The sequence below is a fragment of the Balaenoptera physalus genome (genome assembly GCF_965194825.1).
Source record: "Balaenoptera physalus genome assembly, chromosome: 4".
In the NCBI taxonomy this organism is placed as follows: Eukaryota; Metazoa; Chordata; class Mammalia; order Artiodactyla; family Balaenopteridae; genus Balaenoptera; species Balaenoptera physalus.
In genome coordinates this window covers 75,377,702-75,395,448 of record NC_138891.1, presented here as the reverse complement: position 1 = coordinate 75,395,448, position 17,747 = coordinate 75,377,702, and the positions used below count along the sequence as shown (strand labels likewise).

At 39.4% G+C, this 17,747-nt stretch overlaps 1 protein-coding gene and 1 long non-coding RNA gene across 3 annotated transcripts in view; both read right to left on the bottom strand.

The window, feature by feature from the left end:
- The window catches only part of SNX4 (sorting nexin 4), a 65,840-nt gene extending 51,517 nt beyond the window's left edge, over positions 1-14,323 (bottom strand). The window contains exons 1-2 of one of the 2 annotated variants that reach the window (XM_082458664.1): positions 14,139-14,323; positions 362-483 (exon numbers count right to left, since the gene is read on the bottom strand). In XM_082458664.1, coding sequence (XP_082314790.1) covers positions 362-483; positions 14,139-14,279 — 263 coding nt within the window. In that variant the 5' untranslated portion in view covers positions 14,280-14,323. The remainder of the gene's footprint in view (positions 1-361; positions 484-14,138) is intronic. The other variant, XM_082458665.1, reaches the window with a different exon arrangement.
- LOC309659236 lies at positions 664-12,348 on the bottom strand. The gene is made up of 2 exons (XR_014262688.1): positions 12,086-12,348; positions 664-3,945 (listed from the first exon to the last, which is right to left on the bottom strand). It is a non-coding gene; the product is annotated as an uncharacterized lncRNA (long non-coding RNA).
- Positions 14,324-17,747: the final 3,424 nt, after the last annotated feature.

Below are 17,747 nucleotides of genomic sequence, written 5' to 3'. Positions count from 1 at the left end.
TCTCCACTTACTTAAGTCCACTTCATACTTCATACACCCCTGAGAACCTGGTATCTTTTCCCCAAATCACAAAAGCGTTGTATCTAACACCAAGAACTCCACGAAAGCATGTGTCAAGTAACATTCCAGATCCCAAAAGTATTCCAATAACCTTCCCTCTCCCTCCAAAACAAGTACATTAGAACTTAGCTACTAAGAGTACCAGAGTAAAAGACACACCTGTTAACCTGTTAAAAAGTAAAACAGCAAAAATCCCTAAAAAGACAATGACCTGTAAACAATTCCATTATACAACAGAATTTGCATCAATAGCTACCAAAGTTATTTCTATCTAAACCTAGGCCTAATTCTCATCACTCACCTTGTTTCAATGAGGTAAGCAGTATATGTTTCTTGCATATTCACGGCATTCCTCCCAGTTCGCTTTTCTGCTTCTGAAACACTAATTTCTATCTTCTTCAACCAAAAATTATTTTCCGTCATCTGAATAAAAACAATGGAAGAACAACAACAAAAAACCTTTAAAATTATATTGAAAATACCCTAGCTATTTTAATAAAATCCATTATTAGTACATATTTCAGGCTACTTTTTTATATCTCTTAAGTTGCTAGGGGTTGCTAAATGGTATCAGCAAATGCCATGCCTCTTTTTTTTAATTTATTTATTTTATCATTTATGGGTGTGTTGGGTCTTCGTTTCTGTGCGAGGGCTTTCTCTAGTTGCGGCAAGCGGGGGCCACTCTTCATCGCAGTGCGCGGGCCTCTCATTATCGCGGCCTCTCTTGTTGCGGAGCACAGGCTCCACATGCGCAGGCTCAGTAATTGTGGCTCACGGGCCTAGTTGCTCCGCGGCATATGGGATCTTCCCAGACCGGGGCTCAAACCCGTGTCCCCTGCATTGGCAGGCAGATTCTCAACCACTGCGCCACCAGGGAAGCCCCCATGCCTCTTTTTATCAGCATACTGTAGCACATTAAACTTTTCCAGAAGCCATTTTAAGAAGTGCCATATTAGTTATTAAAATGTAGGCAAGATTATAAGAGAAAAAAATTAAAGTAAAATGTAGACATTTCACACAGTAACCAAGAATAAACCTATATAGAAATACACATGAAAAAATCTAAAAACACTATATACAAAGACAAATGATGCTCAATACTGATATCTAATCTTTTTTAAATATTTATTTATTTATTTGGCTGCGTCGGGTCTTCACTGAGGCACGTGGGATCTTTTGTTGAGGTGCTCATTGTGGCGTGCGGGCCCTTCCTTACGGTGCACGGGCTCTTCCTTGCGATGCACAGGCTTCTCCCTAGTTTTGGCGAGCAGGTTTTCTCTCTCTCATTGTCGTGTGGGCTCCAGAGCGCATGGGCTCTGTAGTTTGCAGCATGCGGGCTAAGTTGAGGTGCGCAAGCTCAGCAGTTGTGGCACACAGCCTTAGTTGCCCCACGTCCCCTGCACTGGAAGGCAGACTCTTTACCACTGGACCACAAGGGAAGTCCCTGATATCTAATCTTTTTATTTTACCAAAGTCAAATCTCTATCTCAAATGTAAAATACTACATATATGGCAAAATGTGAGATTTTTAGCAGGCAGGTTAAAAAAAAAAAAAAAGCAGGAGTCATCACATATTTAACCATAAATTTGCCTAAACCTTTTTTTTTTTAATTTATTTTTGGCTGTATTGGGTCTTCATTGCTGCGTGCGGGCTTTCTCTAGTTGCAGCGAGCAGGGGCTACTCTTTGTTGCGGTGCCCAGGCTTCTCACTGAGGTGGCTTCTCTTTGTTGCGGAGCATGCGCTCTAGGTGCACGGGCTTCAGTAGTTGTGGCATACAGGCTCAGTAGTTGTGGCTCACAGGCTTAGTTGCTCCGTGGCATGTGGGAGCTTCCTGGACCAGGGGTCAAACCCGTGTCCCCTGCATTGGCAGGTGGATTCTTAACCACTGCGCCACCAGGGAAGTCCCTGCCTAAACTTTTTGGCAGTGATTAACAGGCTCCACTGTGAGACAGCAGGTTTTCCTATTTTTTAAAAAAATATTGCTTTTATTTATTTATTCATTTTTTTATTGAAGTATAGTTGATTTACAAACTTGTTTTAGTTTCTGGTGTACAGCAAAGTGATTCAGTTATATATATATTCTTTTTCATATTCTTTTCCACTATGGTTTATTAAAGAATAATGAATATAGTTCCTGTGCTATATACAGTAGGACCTTGTTTATCTGAGACAGCAGGTTTTAAGAACAGGAGACTTCTTTCTTTTCTGCTATATCATCCCCAGGTCTGTATAAAAGCACCGAAGAAAATGACAAAGACATCACAGGTAGTTCATAGGCTCTTTCTGTAGGAAGTGTGCCACTGAAGAAGGGTCTTGAATATATCCAAAGTAACTCCAAGTTTAAACAAGAAAGACACAGTGAGACCATGCGATAACTGCTATGCTTTGGTTTTTTTCTCCCTTGCTCACTTTTAAAGTTCAGTGGGTTTTAATTAAAAACTCTGTACTATATTATAACTGGGGTTAGTCTGTGAAGAAGAAATATAAGTAAAAAGATGGATACAACAAAAGTTTAAAGAAAAAGATGCATGCAGTAAAACCCATGATGATACTTTACATAGAAAATTAAACCTGTGTACTATGAAGACAAGACAAGCTATGTGACAGTACACAAAATTAAATCAGTGATGAATAAAGATGACACACTTAGGAAGTACCACCCGAAATGTTAAAGAAAAATGGAGGAGGTAAAAATGCTAAAAGAAGATAAAGGACAGAGCAGTAAGAGCCAACCCAAAACAAAACAAAAACAAAAACCACTCTGCTGTCAAACAAGACACTTTTATTAAAAGCTTTATGTTTATGTACTAAAAGAGAAAATAAGATAGGAGGAAATCATTCAATTAAAAGGCTCAAAAAATTTCATAAGCACAAACCACTCAACATCAGGGTTATGAAGCCCTCACTGGTTGAGATTATACATATAAAAAATTTGGGCCCACAGCCAAGCACTGATTTACTACCATCACGTACTCCAGTGAAAAATTCTCTGAATTTTGGAAGCACATAACTGATAAAGCAAACTATTTCCCAGCCAAAAATATAATGCATGTGAGTCATAAATTTACCCCTTTATGCCATCCAATTACACAGAAGGAAAAAATAAAAGAATAAAATCAACTATCATAAAAACTAAAGACTGGCATACAAAAATACCAGCAGGATTTGGTAGCTGATATAAAATTGCTTATCCTGTCATACTAAAGTACAAACAATGCCAAGAATAACACAACTAATACCATAATTGTTAAAAGGACACATTCAAAATATTGAGAAATGGATAAACTTAATGACTGGAAGATGGGACCAGGAGTGTGTTTTAAAGAGAGACATAATATTTTATTTATTTATTTTTTAAATTGAAGTATAGTTGATTTATAATGTGTGCTAGTAAGACACGACATTTTAGATGTATTAAAAGTGGACTTCTCATTAGAGTAAAGAACATCACTAAAGAGTGACGCTACACTCACATCCTACACTTATATTCAAAGGAATAACATCCCAAATGCAGATGCTTGACATGTGAATCGCTACTTTCTACCTAACTTAAGACCAAATAAATATAGAAGATGGACATACTTAAAAGGCTGATGAAATTCTTTATTTCCAATTCAGTGAGTAAAAATGAATATAATCTACTTTAAGTTTTAAAAATGTTGCAAACAGTGAAACAGTACAAGCAAGCATAAAACAGATAACAATGATAAAAGGAACAATAAGAAACTATCAATTCAATAACTGAATATTTACTGAGTATCTATCAATACAATGACAGTCATTAGGAATGGGAAGATAACTGAGACAAGGTGCCTGAGTTCAGTGGTTCACTGCTTGCCTGAGGAATTCTCACCATCTAGTAGCTAATGTTCATCTGTGGCGTTCTTTAGGATTAAAGACAAAATGAAGACAAATGACAACCTTAATATAACAACTTTCAGGACTGCAGATGAAAAGAGTTGGCATATCTATAGCATTCATTTAGTTAATCTTATTTAAATCACACAAGAAAGAAAATATATCACATTCATTGTTATACTACAAATTATGGGGAAAAGATAAAATTAAAAGAAAACAGGCCAAAAAACAAAAAACAGGCAGATGGAGATGAGCATGGAGCTAACTCAGAAGAGAAAGAATGCAAAGAAAGAAAAATAAATAGCAAAAAATAAAATAGAATTCTAGGCTGTAAAACTGACACTGCAAAAATATCAAAACAGTAAGATGGTAAGCTCTCCCAGAATGGTAATGAAAAAATGACCCCAAAAAAGTGAAAATGATGAAAGATGATTTTAAAAAAAGGAAAACTAAGAACCAACTCTTAAATAATAGAAGTTCTTGAAGAAGAAATCAGAAGAAACAGAACAGAGATAATAATCTGTATAACTAAAAAGGAAACCAACAAAAATCCTTTCTGGATTGAAAAAATTTTTTCTACAGCTCCAAACTGAAAGGCATGTGGCCCATGTATAATGATTTAGAAAATTAAATATCTTCAGCATAAAGAAAAAAATCCTAGATCATTTCAATAGATGCAGAAAAAGCTTTCAACAAAATTCAATACCCACTTATGATAAAAATCCTCCAGAAAGTAGGCAGAGAGGGAACCTTCCTCAACAAAATAAAGGCCATATGACAAACCCACAGCAAACATCATTCTCAATGGTGAGAAACTGAAACCATTTCCTCTAAGATCAGGGACAAGACAAGGTTGTCCACTCTCACCACTTTTATTCAACATAGTTTTGGAAGTTTTAGCCATAGCAATCAGAGAAGAAAAAGAAATAAAAGGAATCCAAATCAGAAAAGAAGAAGTAAAGCTGTCACTGTTTGCAGATGACATGATACTATACATAGAGAATCCTAAAGATGCTACCAGAAAACTACTAGAGCTAATCAATGAATCTGGTAAAGTAGCAGGATACAAAATTAATGCACAGAAATCTCTTGCATTCCTATACACTAATGATGAAAAATCTGAAAGAGAAATTAAGGAAACACTCCCATTTATCACTGCAACAAAAAGAATAAAATACCTAGGAATAAAACTACCTAAGGAAACAAAAGACCTGTATGCAGAAAACGATAAGACACTGATAAAAGAAATTAAAGATGATACAAACAGATGGAGAGATATACCATGTTCTTGGATTGGAAGAATCAATACTGTGAAAATGACTATACTACCCAAAGCAATCTACAGATTCAATGCAATCCCTATCAAACTACCAATGGCATTTCTCACAGAACTAGAATAAAAAAATTTCACAATTTGTATGGAAACACAAAAGATGCCAAATAGCCAAAGCAATCTTGAGAAAGAAAAACGGAGCTGGAGGAATCAGGCTCCCGGACTTCAGACTATAGTACAAAGCTACAGTAATCAAGACAGTATAGTACTGGCAGAAAAACAGAAATATAGGTCAATGGAACAAGATAGAAAGCCCAGAAATAAACCCACGCACATATGGTCACCTTATTTTTCATAAAGGAGGCAAGAATATACAACAGAGAAAAGACAGCCTCTTCAGTAAGTGGTGCCGGGAAAACTGGACAGCTACATGTAAAAGAATGAAATAAGAACACTCCCTAACACCATACACAAAAATAAACTCCAAATGGATTAAAGACCTAAATATAAGGCCAGACACTATAAAACTCTTAGAGGAAAACATAGGCAGAACACTCTGCCATAAATCACAGCAAGATCCTTTTTGACCCACCTCCTAGAGAAATGGAAATAAAAACAAAAATAAACAAATGGGACCTAATGAAACTTAAAAGCTTTTGCACAGCAAAGGAAACCATAAACAAGACAAAGAAACAATCCGCAGAATGGGAGAAAATATTTGCAAATGAAGTAACTGACAAAGGATTAATCTCCAAAATTTACAAGCAGCTCATGCAGCTCAATATCAAAAAAAAAACAACCCAATCCAAAAATGGGCAGAAGACCTAAACAGATATTTCTCCAAAGAAGATATACAGATTGCCAACAAACACATGAAAGGATGCTCAACATCACTAACCATTGGAGAACTGCAAAATCAAAACTACAATGAGGTATCACCTCACACTGGTCAGAATGGCCATCATCAAAAAATCTACAAACAATAAATGCTGGAGAGGGTGTGGAGAAAAGGGAACCCTCTTGCACTGTTGGTGGGAATGTAAACTGATACAGCCACTATGGAGAAGAGTATGGAGCTTCTTTAAAAAACTAAAAATAGAACTACCACACAACCCAGCAATCCTAGTACTGGGCATATACCCTGAGAAAACCATAATACAAAAAGAGTCATGTACCAGAATGTTCACTGCAGCTCTATTTACAATAGCCAGGACATGGAAGCAACCTAAGTGTCCATCAACAGATGAATGGATAAAGAAGATGTGGCACACATATACAACGGAATATTACTCAGCCATAAAAAGAAACGAAACTGAGTTACTTGTAGTGAGGTGGATGAACCTAGAGTCTGTCATACAGAGTGAAGTCAGAAAGAGAAAAACAAATACCATATGCTAACACATATATATGGAATCTAAAAAAAAAAAAAAAATGGTTCTTAAGAACCTAGGGGCAGGACAGGAATGAAGACGCAGACATAGAGAATGGACTTGAGGACGTGGGGAGGGGGATGGGTAAGCTGGGACGAAGTGAGAGAGTGGCATGGACATATATACACTACCGAATGTAAAATAGCTAGCCAGTGGGAAGCAGCTGCATAGCACAGGGAGATCAGCTTGGTGCTTTCTGACCACCTAGAGGGGTGGGATAGGGAGGGTGGGAGGGAGATGCAAGAGGGAGGGGATATGGGGATATACATATACGTATAGCTGATTTACTCTGTTATTCAGCAGAAACTAACACAACATTGTAAAGCAATTACACTCCAATAAAGATGTTAAAAAAAAATCCTAAGAAGACTAAGGCAGAAAAATAAAAAACAAGACCACTATAAAAGAATAAAGACCAGATTTGTCCTAGATTTCACAATAATAAAGTCCAAATGACAAAGAAGCATCACATATACAGGACATGCTTGAAATATTATAAAACATACTAACATATTGTTCCTTTAAAAATACTTTATCCCAGCAGGGTTTTTTTTTGTAGAAACTGATACTCTGTTCCTAAAACTTATAAGGAAATACAAAGGACCTAGAATAGCCAAAACAATTTTGAAAAATAACAAGTTGCAGGACCTACACTATTCAAAATTTATTAAAAAGCTAAACTAATCAAGACAGTGGGGTATTGGCAGTACAGACATAGAGATCAATGGATCAATCGAACAGAACTGAGAATCCAGAAATAAACCCTTACATTTAAGATCAACTGATTTTAATAAACACACCAAGGCAAGTCAACAGCAAATGGAGAGTCTTTTCAACAGTGCAGGGACAACTGAATAGCCACAGGCAAAAAAAAAAAAGTAGACCCTTTACTCACACGGTACACAGAAATTAACTCAAAATGGCTTACATACTCAGATATAAAAGCTAAAACTGGGGAATTCCCTGGTGGTCCAGTGGTTAGGACTCTGCACTTCTGCTGTCGAGGGCCCGGGTTCAATCCCTGGTCGGGGAACTAAGATCCTGCAAGCCGCTCGGCATGGCCAAAAGAAAGCTAAAACTTACATTTCTAGAAGAAAACAAAGGAGAAAATCATTGTGATCTTGGGATAAGCAAAGAGTTCTTAGATACAATACCAAAACCACAACCCATAAAAGGAAAAAAATTGATATACTGGACTTTGTCAAAATTAAAAATTTTTTGCTCTTGTAAAGACACCATTAAGAAAAAGAAAAAAGCCACAGCCTAGGGGAAAAAAAAATCTATAAATCTCATTACCTGATTAAAAAAAGAAAAAACCTGTATCCAGAATACCTGAACAACACGTATATACAACTCAGTAAAAAGGAAAACCATCCAATTTTAAAATAAGCAAAAGATCTGAATAAAATTTCACCAGAGAAGATATATAAATGGCAATAAGCACATGAAAAGATGCTCAACACCATGAGTCATTAGAAAAATGCAAATTAAAACCACTTCACAGCCACTAGAATGGCCATAATCAGAAAGATAGACAATGCCAAGTGCTGGCAAGGATGTGGAGAAATGTGAGCCTCATAATTGCTGCTGGTAATGTTAAATGGTACAGCCACTTTGGAAAACAGTGGCAGTTTCTTAAAAAGTAAATATAAACTTACCATATAACCCAGCAATTACTCTCCTTCAAGTCTAACTCAAGAGAACTGTAAACATATATCCCCACAAAGACTTGCACAGGAATATTCATCGTAGCAGTAATATTCATAATAGCTAAAAACTGAAAATAACCCCACTTCCATCAAATGGTGAATACACAAAATGTGATATATCTATACAATCGACTATTATTCAGTAACAAAAAGAAATGACTAATACATGCTATAATATGGATGAACCTCAAAAACATTATAAGAAGGCAGACTCAAAAGACAACAGAGTGTATGATTCCATTTATATGAAATATCCAAAAGACAAATTTATAAAGAAAGCAGACAGTGGTTGCCTAGGGCTAAGGGTGGGAAGGGGGATTAACTACAAAGGGGAATGAAGGAATTTGGGGGAATGACAGAAATGTTCTAAAACTAGGATGCAGTGATGGTTGTGCAACTCTGCAAATTTACTAAAAATTACTGAATTTATATACTTATAATGACTGAATTTTATGGTATATAAATTATACCTTAATAAAGTTTAAAAAATAAAATAAAATCCATGAGTCCATAATGAAACAGACAAATAAACAGAAATTTTGATGAGGAACAAGATATTTTCATAGTTTCAAAGTATGTCCCCACAAAAAGAGATCAGATTTGTGGCACCAGAGGCGAGTTATGTGGGAAAAAGGAACTGGATGAAAGCAGTCAAAAGGTACAAACTTCCAGTTATAAGATAAATAAGTACTACGGATGGAACGTACAACATGATAAATATAATTAACACTGCTGTATGTTATTTATGAGGGTTGTTTTCTTTTTTTTTTTGGCTGCATTGGGTCTTCCTTGCTGCACATGGGCTTTCTCTAGTTGCTGCAAGCAGGGGCTTCTCTTGTTGCGGAGCACAGCCTCTAAGCGCATGGGCTTCCATAGTTGCAGCATGCAGGCTCAGTAGTTGCGGCACGCGGGCCCCTAGAGTGCATGGGCTTCAGTAGTTGCGGCAGGTGGGCTCAGTAGTCGTGGCTCACGGGCTTAGTTGCTCTGCGGCATGTGGGATCTTCCCAGACCGGGGCTCAAACCCGTGTCCCCTGCATTGGCAGGCGGATTCTTAACCACGGCACCACCAGAGAAGCCCCTATGAGAGTTGTTAAGAGAGTAAATCCTAAGAGTTCTCATCACAAGAAAAAAAAGCTTATTTTCTATTTATTAAATTTTCTATCTATATGAGCTGATGGATGTTCATTTCATGAAGACTGCAAGTCAAAAATCATTATGCTGTATGCCTTAAACATATATAGTGCTGTATGCCAATTATATCTCAATAAAACTGGAAGAAAAAAAATTATGTCCACAAAAAATTAATTACAAAGGGAAAAAGAGTAACTTTATATTGGAGAAGACTGGCAGAATAAGTGACCAAACCTAATCGTGGGCAAAATGGTAAGAAGCAATTAGAAGAACACAGCATCACTTTAGTGGCAATTTCTGCCAAAGAAGCATAACCTGAATTTAATCATGAGAAAACATCAGGCAAACCCAAACTGAAGGGACTTCCCTGGTGGTGCAGTGGTTGAGAATCCGCCTGCCAATGCAGGAGATATGGGTTCGAGCCCTGTTCTGGGAAGATCCCACATGGCGCGGAACAACTAAGCCCGTGTGCCACAACTACTGAGCCTGTGTTCTAGAGCACACAAGCCACAACTACTGAAGCCCGTGCGCCTAGAGCCCGTGCTCCGCAACAAGAGAAGCCATGCACTGCAACAAAGAGTAGTCCCCGCTCGCTGCAATTCAAGAAAGCTCACGCACAGCAACGAAGACCCAATGCAGCCAAAAATAATAATAATAATAATTAATTAATTTAAAAAAAAGAAGAGAGAAATATAAGAGGGCACTACGTGAAGTAATGGTTAAGTATTGTCTCCTGAAACAACGCTTATGTATACAAGTGTATGTATACTGACTATGATGTAAAAATGTATTTTGTACTGTGAGTCACCTTCCAAAAAAATCTGAGAGCTGCTGAGGTAGAAAATGAGGAAAACATTCTTGAGAATGACTTAATTATCCGCTACTAAACTGATAAATTCTGTAACTATGCCTATACATTTTCTTTTCCTTTTTCATGTTATCTTCACCCACAAATGCCTCAAACCTTCCCCACAGTTCTGGCCTCCTCCACTTAGCTCTGTGCTGCCAATCTGTGAAGGTGCTAATTGTGTATAGGCATTTTCAAGCATCGGTTGCTCAAGCAGTCTTAGCCGCGACCAGCACTCCTAGGCCTAGATCCCTCTCCCTACAAAAATCATTATGAATCCCTCAGGCAGTGGTTCTTCTCTGAGCAAATACTGTTAACTGCCAACTCAATGGAATCTTCCAGCCTAAAAAAGAAGTATTTTTACGTCCATTCCCTTGCTATTTCCTCTCTCTTCTGCCAGGACTAATTACTACTCTCTTGGAGACTGAATTCATCTCTCATTTTTCATATTCTAAACTACTTTAAATAAAACTGACAATACTTAAAAAAAAATACACTCTTCCTTATAAGGAAAAAGTATGAAAAGAAAGGAGACTTCTAATTAGACAATGGAAAGGAAGAGGATGAAGACTCACAGAAAGAAAAATAAGAGAATACAGAAAAAGAGTTTACAACAGAATTTAAAGGATTTTAATTAGTGACGTTTAAAACCAGAAAAGATTTGCAACCCTTAGACAGTGCTTGTTTCCACTAGCCCTAGGTGTAGGGCAACTGGTACAACTTCCTCTCCATCCAAAACGTGCAGTCAAAAATAAGGCTGATGAGGCTTTTTGCCATCTCTGCCCACTATCTGCATAGGTATCTTTGTGGTGAAAAACTGATTGATAAATCAACACATCGTTTAGACCTTTTTTTCTTCTTAACGTAACAACTTAATCTTAACTAAAGGAAAAAACTTTAAATACAGTATTTTACAATTTACAAGACTATTTTTAACTTTTTTTTTTTTTTTTTGGAATGAAGCTGCATGCCTTAATGAACAAAGCACTGATATCAAGGCCAGGCAGACCTGGGCTCAAATCCCACCATGCCACTGACTAGCTTGTGCCCTTGGCCAAATCACTTCTCTCTCAGCCTCTGCTTCCTCATCTTTATATGTCTTTTGGGGGTAATTCTGAAAATTAAATGAAAAGTAGAGCCTTACTGTGCCTAGCACAAATAACAAATGTAACTTACATGTCTGCCCAGACCACATTCCTATCTACCAGTAACAGTAGCAGCCTGGCTGTGGTTACTGCAATACTTCTCAACTGGGGATGGACTGGAGTGGAAGAGAGGATACGAACAGGGAAAACAAGCAGACCTTCTAAGGAGGAGACTGGGGAATCTTTTAGGAGGAGGGGACAACGTACACAGTACATGTGAATGTGTGTTTTTAAACTCCCGGTGATTCTGAAATATCTGTCCAAATGGCTTATATCTCTATAAATTACTAAATTACGGAGTTGTCTGAGGAAACCCTTAAGTTTGGGCAATAACGAATGGTCTCCTGCAACACATATTTACTGAAGAGTCAGGTAATACTGTGTAACTACAACTTTTACTGTATGATGGCATATTTGGGTTTTCAAATATCTTAAACTGAACACAAAGGGTTTTTTTAATGAGATATTTATAATCACTTTTAAATAAACATAAATGGATTTTATACTATAGTTACAACTTCATATTAGTTAATTAAGTATCCAAAGGCTTTCACAAAAAAATTACCAAAATGTTCATCATCATAATCAAAATTAAACTCATGATGTAGCTAACAAAAGACATGACTCTTACCTTTTGAAACAATCTAAAATTGCTTTAACACATATCCACAAGATTGGCAAATAATTTAAAGTCTGAAAATATTAAGTGTTGATAAGGACAGAGAGCATGAGGCACTACCGATGGGAATACAAATTGGTATATTCACTCTAAAAAACAATTTGGCACTACCTACTACCCTATATCCTATGCTACCACCCTATAATCCAGCAATTCCACTGTTAAGTTTATATGAGACATTTGCGCCAAGAATATGCAGGAAGAAGTTCATGGTAGTAGTAACTTTTAGAAATAGCAAGAATCTTGTGAAACAACGCCAGTGTCTGTAAACAGAAGAAAAGAGAAATCAACTGTAGAATATCTATAAAATGGCATACTACAGAGCCATGAGTATAAATGAACTAAGCTACATTTTCAATGAATCCCCAAAACATTATAGAGCAAAGAAAGGAAGTCATAGTAAAACTAGTCCACTTATGTAAATTTCAAAATCAAGTAAAACTAAACAACCATATTGTTTAGGGACACTTACCATAAGATTAGTTTTAAAAAGCTAGAGAATCGTTAATACAAAATTCAGAATATAGATTACTTCTGTGGTGGAGGGAGTGGATGTAACCCAGGAGAATATATGGAGGCTTCAAAGGAACTGATAATTATTTTGTGAGACCCTTCTCTGCATTAATGGTATACTTCACAATAAAAGTTCCTTCCTTCCTTCCTTCCTTCCTTCCTTCCTTCCTTCCTTCCTTCCTTCCTTCCTTCTTTCCTCCCTCCCTCCCTCCCTCCCTCCCTTTTTAAGAGAACAGAAAAACTAAGTCACAGATGGGAACCTTCATTAAAAAAGCAAATCATTTAAGAGCCAAGTTTATGCACTACAGAATACACACACTTCTCTCACATTTCGTATGAGATACTGACCTCTCCACAGATAATTCTAGAATTTGGGAAGAAATTAAATGAAAAACTTAAAATTCACCCATAAAAGTCTTCATGCTATCCTATATATCTCGACATTTCCCCCAAGTAGGCAAAACGTTCAACTCCTATGTTGAAGTTCCTAGCTAGTTAAGTCTTTCTAGCTTCAGTCAGCAAACAACTTTAACTTTTCTTTATCCATTGATCATAAGGATGGGCAGTTTTGCATTAGCACTAACACCTGTTTCAGAAAAAAAGAAGCAAAATGGATGAGCAATGCACACTCTGATTAGGGTGGTCTGATGAGAAGTACTCCACTGAGTTTCTGAATCGCTTCAGTTCAACCTGGTCTACCCATCTTGCATTATGCATGAAAACACTTCGGAATGAAAGTAATTACAAATATAAAATGATGCATTTTCTCCTTTCCTCAAGCAAATGAAAATCACTAATTACCGAAGGAGCTTCGCAAAGCAGATACATGGGATATCCATGACACGTCTCCATTGGGAGACAGAGCACCGACCCCAAATGAAGAAATTACAGTCAAATAAGGAGTTTTTTAAAAAATCTTTTTCACTTGTACTTTTTCATGACTCTAACACTTTGGTCCATCTCCTGATGGTGACACCAAGCCAACCACCCTTACTGCCCCAGACTTGTTCTGCAAGTCCCCCATTCTCTTCCTTCTCAAACACCGCTGCCACTGCCCACGGTGCCTCCGTTAAGCCTTCTCCTCCGCACAATCCCTTACAAGATGCCAGAAACATCAGCGTTCCTCTTCAGGTCCAAACTCCCAGGCTCCCCGACCCTGAAAAACGCACCTACGCCAGCCTGGCGCTTTCCGGGCCCCATCTCCACGCCCGCCGAGCCGCACCCACAGAAAGCCCTCCGCTCTCTTCGCCGCGCCCCCTCCACCCTTCCGGTGGTCCTGCAGCGCCCGGCGCTCGCCCCCTACTCAGAACCCCCTTTTCCCACTGAGCCTCCCCCCGACTCTGCACCTGTGGCCCGGCCTTTCCACCCCGCTTCCCAGTCACCGCGGGGCCTCTCGGCCGAGCACACCAGCCCCGGCCAGGCTAGACCAGCCCAGCCTTGCCCGCTAGGCCCCGACCCAGGCCGGGCGACCTCTGCCGCCCCTTCTCCTCACCGTGCCGTCCCCGGGGCCCTCGTCCCGGGCCCCCTCCGCTTCCTCACCGACCACAGACTCCACCCCAGCGTCAGGGTGGCCCAGCGGCTCTAGGGGCGCAGGCTGCAAACGCCGCTCGGGGTCGGGAGGCGCCTGCTCCATAGCTGCGGTTCGGTTCGGCGGACACAGTGCGCCTGCGCCACCGCGCCCAGCCGAGCCCGCCCCTCCACCCGCGGTCGCTGCCAGGCCCCGCCCCCTGGGCATGCAGCCTCCCGACCCGGCCTGTCCTCGCTCGTGGCTGCTGCGGAGGCAGAGAGGGCTCCTGGGCGAGGGCTGAAATTGGGGATGGGGCTAGGAAGGAAGGGCGGACCTACAAGGGAAGTGGTCAGCTGCTAAGCCAGGAGACCCAGGAATTCCGGAGAAATGGTTGAGAGAGAGAAGGAGAGAAAGGCAAGAGGAAGGTGAAGATCAGAGTAGGTACTGGAACCATTCGGGTCGGTGACCACCTAAAGAAAAATTGAAACTCAAAAGAAATCGGAGGTTGGGACTTCCCTGGTAGCGCAGTGGTTAAGAATCCGCCTGCCAGCGCAGGGGACACGGGTTTGAGCCCTGGTCCGAGCAACTAAGTCCGTGAGCCATAACTACTGAGCCTGCGTTCTAGAGCCTGTGAGCCACAACTACTTAGACCTTGTGCCACTACTACTGAAGCCCGCGCGCCTAGAGCCGGGGCTGGGCAACAAGAGAAGCCACTGCAATGAGAAGCCCATGCACCGTAAGGAAGAGTAGCCCCTGATCATGGCAACTAGAGAAAGCCCAGGCAGCAGCAAAGACCCAACGCTGCAAAAAATAAATAAATAAATAAAAAGAAATTGGAGGTTGCGATCTGACGTTTCCCTCTTGGCCTCTATCTTGCCTGCCATTATTGGTTCCATTCCTCACCCCACCTACCCCCCCACACACCCAGAAAGATCCGAGCCGCATAAATTATTGTCAGCAGGTTGAGTAACAATTAGCAAAAGGTAACACTTTTAAGTGTTTGAGAAAAGTGAAGCGCTTGGCTGAAGCCGTACTTGAGTTCTATCTTAAGTGTTTCTTGAAGCCCTGGAGATATCTGATAATTTTCTACAAACACCTCAGTTGAATTTTCGAACCTGCTTCCTAGACAAGCATTCACTGTGGTAACCTGATGGGAAGCGCTCACTGGGTGTACCAGACTGTGGTACCTTGAAGTACCCTGTATACAAAGTCTGGTCATCAATTTTTCAAGGGGAGAAACTGATCTTTCTGCTCAAATAACTTGGCTGTTCAAAGCTGTGACACAATTTTCTCCTCCTCCTGATACTTCCTCTGGCTTGGTAGCAGTTTTTCCCACTCATCCCTAAAACCTCAAGTTATCATGTCCAAGTGCTATTATCACTTTGTTCAGAAATCGGTTATGACCTTTCTCATATTTTTTTTTTAACAATTATTCACTTATATGTTGGTCTGCCCCAACTAGACTTCAGACTCCTTTAAGGCAAGGACCCTATTTTATTATTTTTTTCTGTTACCAAACCTAGGATATTTACTCAATAAATGTTTAAAGGCATTTAATCAGTTTTTCAGGGAATATCCGTGCTACGCAAATTCTCAGGAATTTTTTTTTTTCTTAGTTCCCCCACCAGGGATTGAACCCAGGTCCTCGGCAGTGAGAGTACGGAGTCCTAACCACTGGACCACCAGGGAATTCCCAGGAACCATTTTTAAATCAGAAGACTATTTTATTAATTTATTATAGGAGAAATAGATATCTTCTTTCCAGGGACAGATTTGTATCTGTTATCCTCTGCCCTTTTCCCAGTTTTGAGATACCCAGGAAACTAATTCCTAGAGCCATTGGGATAAGTGCTCTGTGCTGGTGACTTGAGCATCTCACCCTGCAGTGAGTAGTGTTAGAAAACAAAATTCAACTGAGTAAACTTTGAAGATCTTGTTGGCTTTATTCAACAATTCATGGAGCAGGCAGCATCCCATGTAGCAGATAGAAAGGCATTCCAATAAGCTGTACAAAATGAAAAACTTTTATAGGAGGGAATGGGGGCAAGGAAGTTATACTAGCAAAAAGTGGATTGGCTGTAGCAAGGACACTTTCCTTTAGGGGACGGCAGGGCTCTAACGAACAGATTACCTTACTAGTGCTGACCAAGTAATTCCTGGTTGACTGGTTTAAGATTCCATTTCGGGGAGAGCTGAAACTATAATTAAGTTAAATATTAAGTCCCGGTTTGGTGATGTGTGGTTAGCATAAGTGACTCCACTTGGGGCCTGTTGTCTTGTTTTAAACAACTGGAACAAGGAAAAGGACTCGGGGCTTTACAAAGCAATCACCTGAGGGGAGGCCACAGTGCTATCTGTGGTTTCTAAAAAAAACCAAACAAACAAAATACTAAAACAGAGTAGGGACATCTGTTACCCCTTCATTCACACCTCTGTTTGTGTGAAAAAAAAAAAATTCAAGACTGCCTTTGAGGGGCTTCCCTGGTGGCGCAGTTGTTAAGAATCTGCCTGCCAATGCAGGGGACACGGGTTGGAGCCCTGGTCCGGGAAGATCCCACATGCCACGGAGCAACTAAGCCTGTGCACCACAACTACTGAGCATGCGCCCTAGAGTCCTCGAGCCACAACTACTGAAGGCTGCGTGCCTAGAGCCCGTGCTCCGCAACAAGAGAAGCCACCGCAATGAGAAGCCCGTGCACCACAACGGAGAGTAGCCCCTGCTCGCCACAACTAGAGAAAGCCCGCGTGCAGCAACAAAGACCCAACACAGCCAAAAATAAATAAATAAATAAGTTTAAAAAAAATACAATATCTAACAAGATATTTTTTAAAAAACACTGCCTTTGATATCCATTTTAAGTCGTTCACCTAGATATAACTTTGTTCCTGTACCTTAAGAGATGGCCTTGAAGAAACCAAATTTGAAAAATCAGAAGGGTGTTGAAGTGTCTAAAATAAGGATAAAAAGGATTGCATGTTCATTTCCCCTTATCTTATATACATATAATACATGTTCATTGTGGGAAAATTAGAAGATAGTTATGCATAAAAATAAAAACTATCCATGCTCCCACACCCAGAGATAAACACATCACATTTAACATATATCCATTCAAATATCATACACATATATAATAAAAATGGAACCACACTACAATGCTAATTTATAATTTATTTTATTCACTTAGTACAGTAAGAACACCTTTCCATGCAATTAAATATATTTCTACAGAATCTTCTTAAAGGCTACACTTTTGTAAAAAATTGTAAAAAATTTTGTATTGTAAAAAATTACGATAACTTATTTAATCTTATAATCCTCAGTAGTTATAATTTGATTCTAAGCTTGACTTTTACAAACAACACTGCAGTGACCATCCTTTTATATAACATCTTTGAGTACCCAACCAGTTATTTCCTTAGGCTAAATAGGCATTGGAAGATTTACGGAAAATTTCATTTAAGCTCGGATAGTACCTGAGGAATTATTTCTGCTCTTTTACAAAAAAATATATTTCTTAAAAATGGATATTTGTGGGACTTCCCTGGTGGTCCAGTGGTTGGGACTCCTCGCTCCCAATGCAGCGGGACCAG